The sequence below is a fragment of the Hippoglossus hippoglossus genome, chromosome 14 (assembly GCF_009819705.1).
Source record: "Hippoglossus hippoglossus isolate fHipHip1 chromosome 14, fHipHip1.pri, whole genome shotgun sequence".
Lineage (NCBI taxonomy): Eukaryota > Metazoa > Chordata > Actinopteri > Pleuronectiformes > Pleuronectidae > Hippoglossus > Hippoglossus hippoglossus.
Window position 1 is genome coordinate 5,062,744 of NC_047164.1, and position 20,331 is coordinate 5,083,074.

The following is a 20,331-nucleotide window of genomic DNA, read 5'->3' on the forward strand; positions in this document are numbered from 1 at the left end:
TACCTCTCCGCGAAGCCTCGAATCCATCGAAGATGTTGATCCTCTGGATGTCGTAGGTGAGCGTGGTGTTGGGCATCAGCGTCTTGTTACGGTTTATGTTGTTCACAGCGAACTTGAACGCCAGCTCGTCCATGCTGACCAGCTCACTCTCCCGGGTCTCAAAAATCCCACCTGCACGTGGAGAAGCACAAAGCTGGACTTTAATAACAAGCGTCACTACCCACTCTGCGGCAGCGTCGGTGATAACAGATCTTTAATTGATGGAAACTGTGCTTCTGTGTGGGCTGGAAAGATTCTGCGTCCTTTGATAAAAACCATGTCTCGCAAAAACCCGTCATAAAAACATTGAAAAACAACGCTTGCTCTATTTCCACTGGTCACTGAAGACAAGTCATTTTTACTGTTAGTGCTTCCACCTCATTGTGCAGTAATATGCATGTACACACAAACTCGGAGCTGATAAACCCGAGTACCCTCCCTCTCAATTAGAGCTCTTCACACCGAGGCACATTAAAGCAAAGTGAAAACATGAAGTGCATTATCAGGCATGTTTTAAAAGCACCGTGGATAAAACAACCTCCGAGAGCAGCTGAATGAATAATAAGGGAAATGGAAAATGGTTTAATTTTTGAAATATGTAATCACGTCTCCCAGTTATTGGACTTTGAATCAACAAATGGTTGTTGGACCGGGACAAATTCAAAACAAGGCACGCACACACGCTTCTAATCATCCCGGTACATATGTACTCTGCATAAAATTACTTGCACTAATGAAATTGCTTTTATTTTATCAAAAACAGGAAAAAAACTAACGAAGGACCAAAACATTACGACTCTGCTGAACTGCTGAGATGCACCGAGTTCATGCTGTGGATGCTTCTTCATTAATATTACATTTTCCTTTTGGGATTTATAAAAAAAATAAAATCCCATTCGGTGGTATTTGCTATTTATTTATTGCACATCATAAAGTCATCGTTAATAAATTCTTGTATATTCTCAATATTTCTAAACCATCACGTCTGCAGTCTTAAATCTTCAAAACACCGACTGTGATTGAAGATGGAAAAACACGTCTGCACTTCCTCCCACTGTAAAAAAAAAAAGATAAGAAGCTAAACTGAAATGACACTCAGTCGATCAACAGTCCCCTGAACTGCACCACACTGCACACAATCATAAATATCAGTCCCCTAAATATCCCTGATTCTTTTCCATCAAGATCCATGAATTATTCTCTGAGAAATTCCTGCATCTACACCAAAACGTTATGGTTTCTTCCTTAACCCATATATCATCTATCCACCAAGTTTCATGAAAATCTGTTCTGTAGTTTTTGTGTAATGATTCTAACTCACAGAGAAACAAACAAAACTTCCTTGGCGGAGGTAAATATCGTATACATGCATTCGACCAATCATTAGTCAATCTCAGCTGTCAATCATGATGTTTCACCCCATTAATAAAAACATGAACACACATGAAAACACAACATGTGATAAGAACTACCTATTATGAAAGAAAAAAAAAATGTAACATGTACTTTGACTTTTTAATTTGGTCCAGATCCCATTTGCTAACATGGAGGAGGTGAGGTTTTACGACTTATAATGCAGACAGCCACCAGGGGGCGATCAAGGTTCACTTTTGACGCCAGTCGGTTTTATTCATCAAGTCTGAAATAGGAAGTTACTGAGACATTAATCGTCTGCAGCTCTTTTGTAGAAGGTCGATGATCAAGCAGGATAAACAGTCACATTGATTTTTCATTAATAATTAATAAAGGCTTATAGATAAAACTTGTAACCCCGTATTAGAAAGTACTACAACAATATACAGTATACCTAACGTACTTCATAAACCTTAACACCATTCAGAGAAGCCGTGGACGAAGAGGAGTCACAGAGACAGTCTGGCTCCAGATCGGTCGACAGTAAAACAGATAAGGCCAACGACATACTTCTATATTTATTCTATAAACAGCCGAACCATCTGCACAAGATAAAATTACACCAAATGTTCTGTGCAGCCCGACTTTTACGAGGTCATTTTCACACAGTTCCTTTTTTACGCAAGCCAAATCTCCCCGTCGTAAACAAAGACATAAATATGTTATGTCCCCGATAAAAGGTAATATTTGTAGTTTCAGTGTCTCCAGCTTGAATATCCCGAGCAGGAGAGTTCATGTGGAATTCCCACAGAAGCATGTGAAATGAAGGAGCTGGAAGATGAACAATCACCAGTTTTCTCTGAAGCATATTGTAAAAAACGTTGTGCATGAAAGTAAAAGTGAAAACCACTGATTCAAAGGTAGCTCCTCTGAAACTGCTCTTACTTTTACAATATGGGCGCCACACACACACACACACACACACACACACACACACACACACACACACACACACACACACACACACACACACACACACACACACACACACACACACACACACACACACACACACACACACACACACACACTCGACTGTCAGCAGGACTTTGAAGAAACGATGCTGAAAACTCCACATCAACATCCTGTCGTCGAGGTGCAGAGGACGTGAAGTGTGGACTTAGAGGCGAGATGAATTTAAAGTCACGGAACTGCTCTTGTGTGAAAGTGAAAAAATAAAAGAAGCTTCCAGGAAGTTCAGAACATACTTGAGACACAAGAATCAAGTATTGTTTAAATATGTTGGTTTCTTCAGCATGACACAGATACATTTGTGCTCTTGATGTTGAATGGGATGTTAAACCATTTCCTTTTGTAGCTCCTGCGTCACGATGTACAAACTAAAACTAGCGACCTGTGGTTGTACGTCTCCACCAACCAGGGTCACATGCAGTCACAATAACATGAGGTCACTGTGACCTTTGACCTCTGATATCGCATCAGTTCACGATGGAGTCCAAATTAAAACTGGTGAAAATGTGGAGGAAATTCCAAAATCCTTCATGTGTTCTTTGAATGTTTGCACCAAATTTGAAGAAATAACAAATATCGTGTAGATTAAATAAATGTTTTATAAGATCTTGACCTCAAAATAATATCACGATTATTTCAAACTTTTACCTCGATTGCGATTAATGAACGCAATGAGGTCTTTACGAGGTCAAATCGACTTTGAACTTTGACCACCAACATCTAATCAGATCAGTCCTCAGTCAAACTTTTTATCAAATTTTAAAGAAATTCCCTCAAGACATTCTTAAAGAATCATGTTCATATCGGGACAATGATGCTGAAGATGATGCAGAAAGAAAGCTTCATAGAATCTGTAGATAATATCTTAAATAAAGATGTTGCTATAGAAAAGAGTTGAAGTTGCTACATGACAACACCTCCATTCAAACTTTCGTCTTATTATAACTTTCAACCTCCACAACGTCTGTATGCTGACATCATTTTTCAATAAACATAATGAAGTAAGTGAAGACAATGAGGGGACATTAATGTCTCTGGGAGAAGTCATTTGATCCACTTGCTTCATTAATCAATAGCTCCGACTTTCTACTGCGCTGGTTTTTACACACCCGGCTGCTTCAGGGTTCTGCAATTTAATTGGTGCTCTGAATTAAATCCCTTTCCACAAACAGGCAGTGATAAAAAGTCCAGGGTAGTTGTTGGAGGCATTATTGGAATTGAATTATTGGGTCATCACAAGAGGCGGATAATGAACTCAACTTGATTAATCGTCAACCGCATATAAGGAGACACTATAATATGAGAGGCAGAGGCAGAACGGGCTTTTATGGACTCTAACAGCTGCTGGTCAAGTGCTGTGCACGAGATGAGCAGAACACAGGTTAATTAACACGTGTGCACTTCTTTGAACACGAGCTTGATGACAAACCCGATACAGTGTCTGAGCCGGGCATCAAAATCAATGTCTGAGACACGTCACTCCCACAAAATCACATCTCTGGGTTTTTTTCTGTGCGTGCTTAAGGAATATTAATTTGCATACAAGCACTCAGAAGATGTCCGGGTCGTAAATAAAATCCCTGCTAATGAAACAGCAGCTTATTAGCAATTATAATCAAAAACCCATTATGCTATTAACAGGAAAATGAATTTTCTTCTGCAATCGCTGTAATTACCAAGCACGCATCTGTAAATGGGAGGAAAACTGTGAAAGTAAAATGTGAATACGTTCAGGATGAGCTTCTGTCTGCTGCGGAGGAAACAGAAAAACAAGAATTAAAGCTTAGAGGGGCCAGAGGATAGACTGAATATAAAGATGGACGACAAGACAGCTCCCCAAAAGTGAAGTAGAGGTCATAAAGCCCACCTCCTCCATGTTAGTGGATGGGACATGGACCAAACTAAAAAGCACATGTCGGAAAAAATGATTTTGGGGATGATTTGGCTTCAACGGAAAGAAGTGGAGACCTGTTCTCCATCTTTATTTACTGTATGGTGCAAATATGGAATAAAAGGTATTAAGTGCATATGCAGAACATGATGATGTCACAGTGGAGTTGACCTTTGGACTTTTAGATTTACAATATCATCTCTTTTTATATTCTACTGAAAATTTGTGTGCTTTTTTGGGTCATAATTAGTGAATTAATCCTCAAGTTGTGGCTAAAAACAAGTTTTGTGACGTCAGTTCATCCTTCAGTCCAGAGGTACAAGTGTGTGTGTGTGTGTGTGTGTGTGTGTGTGTGTGTGTGTGTGTGTGTGTGTGTGTGTGTGTGTGTGTGTGTGTGTGTGTGTGTGTGTGTGTGTGTGTTCGTGGAGAGTCTTACATCACTCATCCCTCTCTTTACTATTTAATTAGTCATGTTTTAGCCCTTCTCACCGAGAAGCTTGAACTCTGCTGTGCGTTGTGACTCCCGACATCATAAAAGTGACATTTCTTTTCAAACAAGGTGTCCCCCCCCCCCCCCCGCGAATGAATGAACGTACCTCCGAGCACTAAAGGCGTTCATTCATTCCCAAATAATGAGGACTAATATGCCTGAGGAACTCACCCATCTGCTCCACGAGAAAGCATAAATGAGTGCTGGAGGTTTCAGAGGACCCGCAGGACGCTGTAAATGCCTTTTAACATGCAACTGGGGTTTGCAGGTAGAGTTGATCTGCACAAAACACAAACCCACTCAAGATACACAGACGCTGCTTCATTTAAAACACAGGGCAGCTTGTTATGGTCAAATTGAGGATGAGTGCAAACTTATAAAATCTATTTTTCCATTTGCCTCAGTGGGGATTTATATATTCGGGGTATTTAACAATATGATGCATCTCTTCCTTATAAAGGTCACAGTCCAGAGAGCAAAACAGGAGATTAGCTTTATGTGTTTTGATGAAGTGATGCACCGGAGGATTTGACATTTCTCTTTTAAAAAAAAATATATATTTAACTTGCCAATAACAACATGTGCCGACCATAGACTTTCTATGTTGTAGCCGATATCTCAGCTTGTCCTTACTTGCACATACTTTCTTGTCATTAAAACAAAAACACTGCTGCAGAAACAAATACTAATTGATGACTGAGAGCCAAAAAGGAACATAAGGTTTTTAGTCCTAATTATTTCATCCACATTTTCCAATGTTGTTCATATTTTCAACTAAAAAATGAGAAGCGAAGGAGGAAGGATGCACAAACACGATGTATCAGGCAATGCTAACTCTTTTCTGTTTTATTTAAATACATATAATGACCATTGATCGGTTCATCGAACAAAGCTGTAGATTGTGTTTAATCTCATTAGTTGCAAAAGTTAATGCATTAATAGTGATGTCATGATCACGCCGTTTCTCCCCATATGATAAAATATCGAATACTTTTCAATGTCTTAACCCCAATAAGATGTAAATGTGCCTACAAAAATGCACTTTTGAAATATGCATGACATTATTTTCATGTCACTTATCACATGACGTCATAGGATGAGGGATCATCGTCTGATCAATATGAGCTCTAGTGTTTGCAGAGATATCTTGAAAAATATAACATTTTCGGATCATGTTTTTGTTGATGTGGAGCTTTGACCTTTGAGTGATCAGCTTTTTAGTTAATTTGCACACACAGACGGGGCAAAAACAGCAACCTGCTTCCAGCTTTGCCTAAATGCAGAGTCAAACTCTTTCCAAAATTTAAAGTCAGCACACGAGACAGAGATATGGATCTTTGTTAAAGCTGTGAACGAGGATGAGAACCCTGCCTTCTCCAGAAATGACTGCCATCAGTGTCTGTCCGTGGCCGGGCTCTCTGGAGAGGTGAAGTGTCTGCAGGCGGGAGGAAATGCGTTTTTGGCCGGTGAAATAAGGGGTCTCGGATGTCAAACTAAATGACAGGACTTGTCACTGCACCCTGTTGTTCTGCTTGTGAAAAGAAAAGCACAGGAAACATTTTGGTTCCCGACTACAAATCAAGGCAGACGTACAAATGGGCAAACAAGGCAGAAACGCAGTCAGGGATGAGACAGAGGACGACAGAAATAACTGAATACGACCCCGAGGACGAGAGAAACACTGGAAATCGTTTCTGGAAGTCATCAGTGCAATGACCACTCTGAAAATATCCTCAATTGGCGCATTTATACCAACTTAATATGGACGGAAATGGGTCTTTTTTTGCATTGAATAACAGAAGGGAGGAAGGGGGTGATTTTTCTAGCTGGAGTTTTTGTGTTCTGGCTCTGCTTTGCCACAATGAGAGCAGTGTGTGTGTTACGGTTGAAATGAGGCTGGCAAAACACCACAGCTTCCCTTTCAGGCCGAGACTCTCTCAGGCTCCAGATTCATTTCTTCTCTCTGCTCGCGGGTCACACGGACCCAGGTACCACAGCACCACACACACAGAAAAGAGACGGATAGAAGCTGGTGGATCAGCACATCACGAGAAAGACCACAGGATCAATACACACAAATCAAGACGACTGTTATCATGCGACGCCATGACGCACGCTACAGCTCTGCCTTCCTCACAACTAACTCAGAGTCCTGGGCTCCTGCCAGCGAGATAAACCATCGCTCCACCGCAGACGTCATCATATATCTGTGACAGAAGTGAGGCCAACTTTGCAAAACTCTCAATTTGGCCGAGGAGAGATTCATTTGTTTCACTAATGGTGCTTTGAGAGAAAGAAACTAATGAATAACATTAAGCAGGTGACCTTTATATAAACGTTACAGCAGCGGCTGAACAAATCAAACTGCTGAACGTTCAGACATTAATGTATTATGATTCATATTTACGTGTTTAATCATAAACGCTCGGAGGCTCCTCTTTATGATTATTCTGGGTGATTTAAAATATGTTTTGCAAGATGGAACATGGACCATCAAGGCAAAACTGGGAGTTTTATTTTGAAAAACTAAAAGATCTACTGGTAAATCCAGCTCCTGTTTGTGAAAACCAGAGAAACAACAGGAATATAAGGAGCTGATCAATAGTTTTCTTTTTTTTCAGAGAGATTTAGAGTTTTGACAAATCATTTGACGAATAATATGTAGTACCACTATGACAAACGGGATAATACAAGATTCATGATTCAAAGACACGATGATCAAACTCATATGTAAAACAGTTCTTAGTGATCAGTAGAGGATTTTCAGTGATCAGGTAACTTGTGAGAAGCTTCTGGAGACATCGTGGGCTCTTGGTGCTGTGATGCACCGAGGAACCTGCTGCCTGTGAAGCTCAGAACTGGGCTCGCAAATTATGACCCAGTCGCTGCTGTGCATCACATTTGCTGCACACATGTTTCTCCACCATTTGTCTTTTCACACATGCACAACACAACGAGAGGTTCTCTGCTCAGACGCCTTCAGAAACTCTGGAGGTTCTCACTCCGACATTCACACATACAGAGCAGTCCCTCTGGAGAAGCAGTGGAGGATCTTCAAAGTTCAGTGCATGTCTGAAAGCAGGTTAACAATCTATGTTAACGCTGGTTGGAATATGACATCAAAAAGGGAAAACGCTGAATCTGCTTCACTGTGTTTAAAACCTGACGAACTCCGGGTGAGAGAGAAAAAACATGCAGAATGAAACTCCAGAGCTTTTATCTCGACAAATGACGAACACGAGCGCTGAAGGGTTTTCTGAATCATTAACAGATCAACATTTTAAGAAATGAGCATTAAAAACACAGGTGGAGACGCACAGAGTCATGGAGCGATCCTCCAGTTAACAGAAAGAGACACCTGGAGCCAATCTTTGCATTTCCACCATTTTTTTCTTGCAGTTTCTCACACACACACACACACACACACACACACACACACACACACACACACACACACACACACACACACACACACACACACAGTGTCTATATGTAAATCTTTTAGAGAGGTGTGCATTTCAGGAGTTGTGTTGTTCAAGGGTCTGAGCTGAACCATCAAAGCTTAATGTCCTGAATGGTGCTGAATATTAACGTGTGACCCGGAGCCAAACTCCTCATCAGGAAACCTCCGCATGTGCAGCGGTGGACTGCACCAGATAAGAGGAACAAATGCTGTCCATGCTAAAGAGAGATCTAACTCACAGGTGAGCCTCCATCACGATGTTATCAAGGGACACAAAATAACTGGATTCTCTATTTTTCATTGGTAGTAATTTAGAAAAAGGTGTCAGAGGTTCAAAGGTTCCCTGTGAAAACAGCCGTCAGGGGCAATTTGGAGTTCAGTATCTTGCCCAAGGACACTTCAGCGCGTGGAAGGGGAAGACTGGGATCGAACCCGCTCCACCCCCCTTAGCCCCAGCCGCCCCTATCGTGACGTTAAAACCAAACCTGTCAAAGTGTGATAAGAACTACCCTAAAATGACAGAATCTATCTTTGAGAAAAAGTTATTTATTTGACTTTTCAATTTGGTATATGTCCCATCTGCTCACATGGAGGAGGTGGGGTTTGAGACCTGTACTGGAGCCAGCCACCAGGGGGAGATCAAGATGATTTGGTTTCACTTTAGGGGAGCTGTCATGTCATTCATCTTTGTAAAGTCTGTAGCAAGGATGTAGTATGTTTGAGCTCTGACAAGTTTTTATAAACATTAAAACATCCTGACACATTTTATCTAATCCATATGAGACATGTTTCTTTAGTTATACATTTATTCTAAAGAATGAATATCAACTTATAGTGTTATCAATTTTTCTTAACGTGTCAGAATTAGTCTCAAAATGTGCAAGTTGTTGTTAATGGCTTGTTTACTCCTGAGCAGTAACACTGACAGTAGTTATCAGACGTGCAGATATGCTGGTGTGAACCCTCTGTAATCCACTGTAACCTTATCTGTCCTCTGTACGAGCCCCTCAAAGCCCCCCCCCCCCCCCCCCCCCCCCCACTGCAATATGTGATTTATTTGTTGTTACTTCACTTGGATGTGTGACCTTCACTGTGCTGAATGATGTATGTGCACAGTTTGACACCAGAAGCCTGTTTTCACATTGACTTGAAGGAGAAAAGCTTCTGTGCATTCACCTTAGATGTGATAACGTGGTCGTTCTGATTCCTCTAATGATCCACGGTGTTACTGAGAGAAGATGATGTGGAAACCTGAAGTCTGCAGCGTAGAAATACTGAGTTATTTAGTTTTCTCCAATGAGGAGACATCTTGTGTGAAGGTCTGAACCAAAAACCATAACAGACAAATCATTATTGAAAACTTTCTTCTCTTAAAACATGTCACTTTATCAGAAACTCCACGTATAAGCTGATCCCTGGTGATTCTGTCAAAGGGCATCACTTCCTCTTAGAGGGAAAACCCACTATTCTTGCTTCTACTGGGCAAAGTATTATAGTTATAGTACAAGTTATACTCATCTAGTTTGTTAATATTTTGTCCCTGTAGATAAAATACTTGATCATCAGAGAAGATTCTCCTCAAGGTCCCAACTGCGTAAATCTGCCTTTTCTTTTCATGCCACAGAAATTTGTTTTCATTAAACAATTTATACGAATGCAATGACTATTTTATATATTGCAAGTGATGCATGTTCATATGCTCTACTGCAGATTAATTATTGTACATTATCACGTTAGAAACTTTAAGATAAAATGCAAACCCCCTGATTTCTACTGCAAAATAATATGATGAATAAAGTTTTAGGCAGTTTATAAAACGTATACCTTCGCCAAGGAGGTCCTGTTTGTTTGTCAGCAGGATTAAAACTAAATGACTTAACAGATTTCCACACAGGATGGGACATGAGCCAAGAAAGAACCCATTAAAGTTTGGAGCAGATCAGGACAAAGGGGCAGATTCTTTAATCACTTTCTTTCACAGAGTGAAATAGGGCGTTTTTTATATTTTCACCTATTTTCCAGGGAGTGATTCATGGATCCTGATGTGTGTGTGAAATCGAATGCAGCTTGATTGAATATAAGGCGTGTGCTCTCCTGGGAGACATTCCGCATCCAGCCCTGTACGGGACCCTCGTCTACAGCTCCTCCATCCCTCCGAGGTAAGAACACGTGGCAATGACTCCAAATCTTAATGTATTCAGTCAATTTGATCCACATGTGACTTTTCTCCTCATGCCTGATTCAAACCCTGAGAGTGAGACGCCGGGATTAATGAACACAGCCCAGGGGCGCTCGGCAGCCCCCATCTAATCAAGTGTAGGTGAAGTTCTGGCTCCTCGTAACACCAGCGCACACGACAGCAGGACAGGGGCTGATTGCTCCGACGCTGCATCCATCTCAGTGATGGAGAGGCTTCGGTGTGTGGGAAGATCAGCTGCTGCGGAGGGGAGGGGGTATTTTTGAATGAAGGCGCCCCAAGAGGGGTCTCTGGTGGCCAGGGGAGAACACAGGGAGGAATCAATAATCAATTAGTCTTACCTGCCTGTGTGTCTACAAGGTGTGTGTGTGGTGTTAAGCACATTTGGTTCCCTTTAATGTAACAAGTTAGATTCACATCTGATTGGTTTAAAAGATACGTTCAAGGACATTGCATGACAACGGAGTTTCAGACGTATTCTCTAATGAATTACAGTAGATAAGAATTTTAAAACTTTTCATCTTTTTTCCCTTAATTCATCAAGATAAATAAGAACTTGAGATATTTTCTGTTACAGGTAATTTTTTTTAATAAAAGGTGAGTGTTCATTATCAGCTCAGAAAAAAATACAACCTGGATCCACTTTATAGTGACTTGAAATTAACTTTTCAACCTTTTCCCATATTTAAAAATGAAAGACAGGCTTTGTGTGAGGTAAAGAAGAGAAGTGAATCTGTCTTTTGTTGTAAATTATCTTTGACTCTATAACCTCCTAGATAACAGTGAGAATAATCACGTTTTTCTGGGATTAAGAGCTCAAACCACCCCTGAGCAAACATTGAGGACAATTGACGCCATTCATGTTTGTTACCAAATGGATCAACAATGAATTAAACAAGTTTACAGCCACAGAAACCACAGATTGGACTAAATGGATGTGATGGGATGATTCCATGTTGTCTCCACACGCTCTCCTCTCTCTGACTGACAGATACCCCCCGTGGCTCCCTTCATCTCCACCGCGCGTAATCAGCTGTTGCGCTTACCGATCCGGAGGACCTGCGCCGGGCTCCGGCTGAGCTGCGTCGCGACCACCAGGCAGAAGAACAAGAAGAAAAGTGAGGTTCTCTCCTCCATCGTGCTCCACGAGATCTCACCGCCAGCACCGACACCATGACAGACGGACGCGAGCCGTGTCCGTGCGCTCACACACCTGACGCTCCATGACCCGCGCGTAAAAGCCCCTGAATCAAGTTTAAAAGCCGAACCGATCCGTTCCGCTCCGCGTCAGTCCGACGCACCAGCATGAAGAGATACGGTGAAACGATGGAGGCTGAAATAAAATCCACACAACTGTCCCGCAGGAAACCAACCGGAGTCACATCTTCTGGAATCAAAACTGTCTGCAACACTAACTGGAGAAAAAGTGTGACAGAGTAAACACGCCCACTCATTGGTTGATGGGGGGAGAGAGAGAGAGAGAGGAGGGGGGGGGAGATGGAGAGAGAGAGAGGAGGGGGGGGGGAGATGGAGAGAGAGAGAGAGACGTGTGAAGCTGGTGGAAATGTAACTTCCTGCAAGACTTTTCAAAAGAATACACAAAAAATAAAATCATAATAATAATAAACTATGTTTATGGTACAATTCATCCATAAGATACAACACAATGATCTTTACATAAAAGCAGTCAAAAAGTTACGATAAAGGAAAATAAGAAAATGAAATTGAATATAAATAGCGTGTTGAGCTAAACAGGATCAAACAGCCGTCAGGTAAAACAATTAAAGTTTAGCAGTGAGAGATAAAATGAAGCAACTATTATTATTATCATTGAACAACCAGATGTGTTATATGTTTTGTTGACTTGTGCATTTACATCATCCAACACGTTTCCAACAATGTTCAAATCCATCCATTTCCACTTGTTTGAACGTTTTAAACACATAAATACGACAAATTTAGTTTAGAGTGTTAAAAATGTCTCTAAATTCTGATTTATAAGCACGTGAACACACCGAAGTCGGGAAATGGGAACTTTCGTGGAGCAAGTAATTGAACAGTAATTTCTGGGACAAATGAAGTACGACAAAGGAAAACCACTCGACTAGCTAATTAGCCAATTAGCTGTTTTTTTTCTTCCGATTATGTTTATATTGGTAACTCGTAATGGATCATGATTAATTATTTCCATTTCCTGTGTATCGTGAGTATGACTTTTTATCTCATCCGTGAACATGATTTGCGAATGAATCGCGACAGCAAAGTAGATCAGCATGAGCAGTGGTGGTGAAGACAACAAGTCCCATGACTCCCAGGCTGCTTCATGACATCATCAAACTAGGTCTTTTATTTTGACTGTAAGACTCCTGGCGGCCAAAGTTACACATTTCAAGGTTTAAAACTTAAATCCAGTGTTTTATTCTGTTACACAAACATGTAAGTTGATGTCTGTGGCCTCTGTTGGATCATGTGACGTACAAGTGCTTTGCTAGTGCCAAGGAAATTATTTTTGACATATCTTTCCTCATCTATACAAGAAATTAGCTCTATTTGAAGCAGGAATTGTAAGAATCCTTTAATTTGTCCAAATATCGGGTGTCTGATATTTTTCCCCTTGACAGCTCTGCTTTTACACTGAAAACCGTCTGGCTCTGGTCTAATCTGGTGTCTTTATTTGGCTGGACGTGGTTTGGATTAAGGAGCAGATGGATTGGCAGCGGTTGCCTCCACCGGTCCTGATGAGAGGAGAGTAATCTTCAGGTTACAGGGGCAGATGCCAGATTATCTCTCGCCGCAGACAAACGAGGTCTTTATCTCCGCGGCCCAGTGAGAGACAGTTCAAATAATAATAACGGCGACATGACTTGAGAATAGATTTTGAATAGCATCAGTCACTTTGAGTGCTCCACCATCCCTGAATAAAAACAGAGACCTGAGGTTAGGGTTATGTTCCGTCGTAAAAACTACTGACTGATGCACAATCCCATCAACACTGGTTTGTAAACTCTCTCGTTAAATTCAGGCCCCCGTGGTTTGATATCGTGACATTTTGAAAAAGGCCAAGAATCGAGTGCCAGTCGCCTCGGAGTCTCAACTCTCCTCAAGCACAAACATTCTGAACAGAATTGACATTTTGTTTATCACAATGTTTGTGAAACTCTCTCCAGGCCGGCAGCCAAATGATCTGAGGAAAAAAAACCTGCCAACTCAACCTGGACCTCTGACAAACAGCCTATAGACAAACTTAATTAACCCAGACAGTGGCCACCCCAGCCTCTCCAGGAGGAGTCCTCTGGCAGCAGTCCCAACACCAATCCAGCCTGATATGAATACTGAGCAGAGAGGATCTGGTAAATGCCACACATGTCAAAGTGAGCTCGAGCTGAGGAAACAGGATTACTTGATGCATTAAAGAAAACAATTCAAAACAAATGTGTTTATGGATGTTATTACCGACAACAGAGGTCCATTCTGACCACACAAATTCAATTTCAAAGATATTTGATCTTATTTAACTTTGTGTCTTATTTAGTTTAGAATTTCCCCGTGGCATCTTTGACTTTATACGGTGCCATATTTTCTCTAAATCAAGTCAGCCCTCTTGAAGTTGAAGCTTTTGGAGAAGAGAGCTTTGAATCCTTTATTTAACCTTTTACATTTTAAAACCGAAGACAATGGATTTCCACACTGAAATTGAATCTGCAAAAAGGCTCCGGCATCAATCATTATTTATATTTGATGGGCTGAATGCGATTTCTCCATAACCTCTATGAGAGGGAGTTATTCCAATGAGAACACCTGGAAGAAAAAGGTGATGATACAGTTGCAGAAAGAAAAAGGACGAAAAATAATTCTCACTTTCACACAAAAACTAAATTTAGAAAATTTATTTAACATAAAAACCATACTCCACTGTTTCTTGTTAAACGTACAAACACAGTTTTAGTACAAAGGGAGAAGTCAAAGGGGGTTTCCCACAGTATGTGCCTCCAAGGAATGTGATTGTACCTCACAGTCTGAACGTCCGAACGGGGCCTCGTCACCCGGGAGCTTAAATCTAAGAAACCAGCATAATAAAAACACAAGAACATCCAGACCACATCTCCCCCCCCCCCCCCTCCACTCTCCTCAATCTCTGACTGACTCAGAGCCTCACACCCCCAGACAGGTGGGCATTAAGTGCATGTTCAATACAACCATTAAGGTGCGATGACTTTGTTGATCTTAGCATGAGGGCTGTTGGTGATGACATATAGAGAAACAGCACAGCCTGGTGGATAGAGGAAGAAATGCAGGAGAGAGTGGGAAGTGGTAACAGGCGAGTGAAGTCTGCTTGAGCCAGATTCTGTGATTCTGAAAGGTCAAACAAAAAGAGCTGGAGAGAGCAGAGGAGAACGTCTGAAGGTCGACTGCATGATCGCTCCTCTGTTACAGTACAGTGACATGGCTCTGTTTCTACCATCCTTTTAAAAAACAAAGAAAATTCAAGTCAAACAGGATCGTTGGAGGAAATATTTTGCTAATTATCAGGGGTGGAGATCGTGGAGAGAGTTTGGCCTCTGGGGTTTAATGAACCTAATGAAATTGGTAATGAAAAACGGCCATTTTAATTAAGAACAGAAGAAAATAAGGGCTGTGAAGGACACAAGCGAGTTTCTGGCAGCAAACACAGGAGGTGGCTCGTAACACTGGGCAGCTCAATGTGGTGTAAACGTTACAAAATGACAGTAAAAATACAATAGTTAAATAAAGACTTACTATCTTTCAAAAAAGGATAATTCCAGGAGACAAAAGTGAGCTTCAAAACTATATTTTTTATACAAGAGGTTAACGGCACTCTATTGTACTCCCGGCTGCAAACCGAGGTGCAGCTGATATTTAACTTAAAATGATATAAAGCACAGTAAAGCTAGTTGGGTCTCACCATCTCACACGCAGCAGTCGTTAAGCCAGAAGCCCCTGAAGAGAAGGTCAGTAACACACAGCCCTTGAGCGTCGAAATACAAACAGTTTTCCGAGTCAGAAAAATAGAAACACCCACATTCCTGTGTTTTAAAAAATAAAACTTTGTTTGTTTTGTTTTTGGCCAGAAAGTCACAGTTCAGTGGCGACGTCTCTTCAGTACAGTGCGTGCATGGTACAGTAGCTGCCTCCAGTCTCTGTGGCTGTGCTTCTGTGTGCAGTGTACAAACACACACACTTTACTGTGCTGTCTTGTTCACGTACAATTCTGCGTGTGTGTGTGTGTGTGTGTGTGTGATGCCTGCGTGCGTGTCCAAGACAGTGAGGACTCTACTCTTTCTAGTTTAAGCAGCGCAGGATGAGAATCTCTAGGTTTCAAGACACATTAATGAAGCCGCGCTCATTTGTTATCTTTACTCACTTTCAGTACTTTTGGATTGTCTGAATAAGGGAGAGAGCGGTGTGGTGGGAGGAGGAGGGTTGTGTCGTCACACTGGGAAGGACTGGCTGAGGGCTTGACACCTTCTATACAAGGTTATCCTTCAACTTTTACATATTTAAAGCTTTTATCCACTCCGTCCTCCACCTTTCTCGCACTTCTACTTTGTGTAAGAAGTGGAAGAAACCACCATCTCCTTTCTTCATCTGGTCGTCTTATTCTTATTTCAGTAGATGTCACTGTTGCACCTGTTTGCAAGTTCGTCCCGCCGCACCCAGACGGTATCGTGGTCATTTTTAAGCTTTAGAGTTGGGGTCGCACAGCGGGACAGGGAGACGCTGCAGGAGGTGAACGAATCATCACCGTGCTTTATTCGCTCGACTTCCTCCTCCTCCATCACCTCACTTCTTGTCTCTATTCGTCCGTTCAGGTTGTGACTCCTCATCTCTCCACCCTGCAGGTCCAGCCCCTTCATCTTCCCCTCCAGGTCGGGCGGTTCTGCCGACGCAGCTCGCACAGACTTGCAGTACTCGTCGTCGTCGCTTAAAATGTCCGTCTCCTTCACCGGCCCCATGCCGATGCCCTCTCCCTGGCCCTCGTAGGGACCCAGGTCGAACTGCTCCTCCACCCAGCGGTCCGTGTCCTCGCCTTGAGGTCTGTGGGACTGGAGGAGGGCTGGACGCTGCTGGAACAGCGGCGAGCAGGAGGAAGGGTCAGAGTCGTTGCTGTTGTTATTGTTGCCATGGAAAACCAGGTCGGTGTCGATGGTGAAGCGGTTCCTCACCAGCTTCCTGCGGGCCAGCGTTCGAGATGGAGTTGAAGCTAAAGCGACAGAAACAGATAAATGACACCTTGTTACATTCTGGTCATGTCAGGTACAAACACTGTATAAATCTAAATGTCCTTCTTTGATTGGCTGAGCTGCACATTTCTCACAGATATTCAGTCTCTGGTTTCACATTTCAGAAATGGGTCTATTGGCGACATCTGCTGGTTAATAAAATTCACAGCAGTTTGACCAAAATGTTCATCCTTGGTCTGGACTAAAACTAGAAATGTCAAAGTATTTTTCTTTTCTTTAGAGGACTACAACTAAATCTGAAATTAAAATATAAAACAATCGACATGTCCTTTGGTCCTAACTTCAGATTGTGGATTACAATACACAGAGATACAAAGATAAGCCCCAGCTGTGTCACCTGCTCTGTTCATGGCGGGCCGCATCCCTTTGAGGGCACACAGGCGTTTGCCCCCGAACGGGACGTACTGCTGGTTGAGCGGCAGAGACTCCGTCTTAAGAAGCTGCCGCCGCTGCTTTTCCCTGAGGATGGAGTGCACCGCTTTCAGGAAGTCCTTCTTACTATCTGGAGAACTGAAAATCAGAACACAAGAACATAAACATGTATATTGGCAAAAGGTTTGATGTGGTCTAGCTTCGGTTTACAGCTTTTGAACACATGTGTACGCTTCTTACTTGCAGCACAGCTGGAAGGTCCTCTCTGGTCTCCCTTCAGATTCAGATCTTGTGTGAACTATCTCACACACCGCCGTCCCCTCAGAGTCTGAGGGAGAGGGAGAGAAGACAGATGTGAGCTATATTAAAAAAACAACAACATTGGCTTAATTTCCACCATTCATTTCTTTCCCTTTAACAAGAGGTCATTAGGCAGATAAACGATCACTTGAGCTGAGTAACCAGAGGGATATTAAAGGTCCATCTGGGACAGAGCCAAGACGACCGCATGCAGACCCACTAATAGGTGAGTATCTGTTTTACTTTTAAAGGATCATTAATTTTCAGTGGAAGAGAAAAACAGAAACACTGAGTGGACTCGAGAGGTTTGGAAGCTATCGTCATCAGAAACGACCTCTGACAGAATCTCTCATGAAAATGATATTTTGCTGTGACCGCAACATAGAAATGCAGAATAAATGTATTTCTATAAAACAGCATTGTTAGAGCTTATGTGCACTTTTTAATAGTGAGCAAATCTATAGTGGAAAAGAGCAAAACTGTTTGTCAGGCATCAAAATAGAGATTGTAATGTCCACTTCCTCCCTTGTATATTAACTTAATAATAATATATTAACTTTGACTTATACAACATATACTTTCGGTGCAAATTCAAGCTTCTTATTTGACACACTCATGTAATATTACGTATGAATGAAGCACAATCTGTAGTGAAAATCCAAACTCCCTTCATCGGGTTTCCCTCTGTGCAGACTCATAGAGATTATATCTGACAAACGATATAAATTTTAAAGCCTCCAGTGTCCACATGGGGCCTCAAAGAGTTTCTTCTTAATTACATATTTTAGACTAATTGCAGGATAATTAACTGTGACCCCAGCAGGAAGTCAAGTCTCAGAGAGCTCATTCTATCGGGAGGAAATTGTGATGCAAGATTCCAAAGAAATGGCTTTTGGTGTGTTTGCATAGACGTACTTGCGAGGGCACGGAGTTGCAGAGAGTCCGTTGCGATCATGTGACGGAAACGGAAAGGATCCCTGTCGTCACTCACGGACGCTCGGTGAGATCCGCCCTGGAAAAGTGACACCGGGTGGTTGAAACAGCTGCAGTACATCAACACGACAGCAGAGAGCGGGAGAGCTCAGGTTTTAAAAGACACAACAATCTACTGTACTTACGATTTTCTTCCTGTGCTTGGAGGAGTCTTTGCAGACAAATACGACTGCTGTCTTGAACACTACATGAAGGCAAGCGAGAGATGAAAAGGGAAACCATTAGGGGCTGCTGCATTCATTTACTGCATATATATATATCAAAATACATTTCATTACCCAGTTTACAGCAGTGACAGCTTAATGCAGCATGTCAAAGGACGCTTTCTAGCAACAGCTTTCAAGGAAAACTCGCCTCAGACTATATATCAGCAGCACAAAGGAGGAACATGGAAGTTGCATCATTGCATTACCCTCACCATCACCACGCCAGGGAAAACCCTCACACTGTGCGCATTTAAAATTTATTGCAAAAATGTAAAATGCTGAAAGGGGGGGGACGCTTCTGGGTGTGAGAATTTCATGTGATCCCATCAACGTGAGGCACTTCACGTGAAAAGTAAGAAATAATTCAAATTGCTCATGTAACGTGCCCGTCTGGATTTTCCTTTTTCCCTCGTCCATGTCATCACCATCTGAAATAGCACCCGGCGTCACACATGTGCATGACAGCTTTATGGGAGATGCAGTAAAGTGCAGTGTGACAGTAAGTGTTAAGATCGTGCAGCGTTTATCCCAGAAAACATTTACAGTAGAATTGCTGAGATGCTGAGCATATATATTGTAAAGCTTATGGAAAAAATTATTTATTTATCTAAAAGAAATCCACTTTATTTCATACATAAATGCACAACTTTTTAACCTATTTGAATTCACAATGTGGACAGTAGATGGTAGAATGCAACCAAACCCAGCTGCAAATAAATAAGTTCTGAGCTTAGGTATCTCAGTTTAATATATGAGGCTGTTGAAGTGGATTCCAGTGGATGTAGATGTAGAAAGCTCAGTTTTTCATCTGTGAATAACACTGTTCCGGATCTAGGAGCTACCCGAACAAAATCAAAGAAATGTGTGCATGAAAGGAAACCAATCTCCACAATGCAGACTGAAACCACATGGATCCTCACCGAAAGCAGCCAGATCAGGGTCCTTCTTGCCTTTGACCAAAGCGGCTGGAGGGTTGATCCACACCACGGAGGAATGTAGTAACAGATCCCCCATGGAGAGGTCGGCCACCTGAGATAAAAAAAGAAAAGAAATGAACATACAGTAAAACATAAATCACTGGATTACTGATGATGATTTGCATCAAAGGGGGATTTCACCTCTTTTTTGTTTGCAGTCTGTTCATTGATGAGCTGATCGAAAACGGCCCCGTACTCCTCGTGAAGCTTCTGCATCTCGTTGATGTGACTCGCAACCTTGTTCATGGCCTTCATTGCAACTGAAGGGGACCAACGTGAATCATGTTCAAATCCTAATCATCACACTCTGTGGAATCCTGATTATATAGTTGTATGAAGCATAGATTATTGAGCATATCACTAAAACGACTGGCTTACCGTCCAGGTGGTAGTGTTCCTCACTCTCCGGGTCGGTGAGGGAGTAGAGCTCCCTGAGCAGCAGCGGGTACTTCAGGACCCTCTGGATGGGTTTGATCAGATACGACTCCAGGGTGGAGGAATGTTGCTGTCGGGGGTTTCTCTCGGCCAGGAAAGCCTTGAAATCTGGATCAGTCTTTGCTGGAGGAGCAGAAATATGAGATGTGGACGGCTGCATTTGAAGGTTAAGTCATTGTGCCGGCAGACAACTTCCATATTAAGATAAGAACGATCAAATAAACAGATGGCCCCTATTGTGTATTTACAAATGTGTCTGGAAAGTCCGATCACACACAATGTCAGTGTTGAGTTTACGCCTCGCTGTGCTCTGACTGTAG

General features: G+C 42.0%; 2 protein-coding genes across 4 annotated transcripts in view; both read right to left on the reverse strand.

Moving 5' to 3' along the window:
- grik1a (glutamate receptor, ionotropic, kainate 1a) overlaps positions 1-11,941 on the reverse strand; it is a 35,183-nt gene extending 23,242 nt beyond the window's left edge. The window contains exons 1-2 of one of the 2 annotated variants that reach the window (XM_034606352.1): positions 11,512-11,941; positions 4-171 (exon numbers count right to left, since the gene is read on the reverse strand). In XM_034606352.1, the coding sequence (XP_034462243.1) occupies positions 4-171; positions 11,512-11,602 (259 nt within the window). In that variant the 5' untranslated portion in view covers positions 11,603-11,941. The remainder of the gene's footprint in view (positions 1-3; positions 172-11,511) is intronic. The other variant, XM_034606353.1, reaches the window with a different exon arrangement.
- Positions 11,942-14,337: 2,396 nt separating this feature from the next.
- Positions 14,338-20,331, reverse strand: part of LOC117774159 (T-lymphoma invasion and metastasis-inducing protein 1-like) — a 72,490-nt gene continuing 66,496 nt past the window's right edge. For both annotated transcript variants that reach the window (XM_034606351.1, XM_034606350.1), the window contains exons 22-29: positions 19,955-20,134; positions 19,718-19,836; positions 19,520-19,628; positions 18,519-18,577; positions 18,316-18,412; positions 17,341-17,428; positions 17,066-17,238; positions 14,338-16,688 (exon numbers count right to left, since the gene is read on the reverse strand). In XM_034606351.1, the coding sequence (XP_034462242.1) occupies positions 16,093-16,688; positions 17,066-17,238; positions 17,341-17,428; positions 18,316-18,412; positions 18,519-18,577; positions 19,520-19,628; positions 19,718-19,836; positions 19,955-20,134 (1,421 nt within the window). In that variant the 3' untranslated portion in view covers positions 14,338-16,092. The remainder of the gene's footprint in view (positions 16,689-17,065; positions 17,239-17,340; positions 17,429-18,315; positions 18,413-18,518; positions 18,578-19,519; positions 19,629-19,717; positions 19,837-19,954; positions 20,135-20,331) is intronic.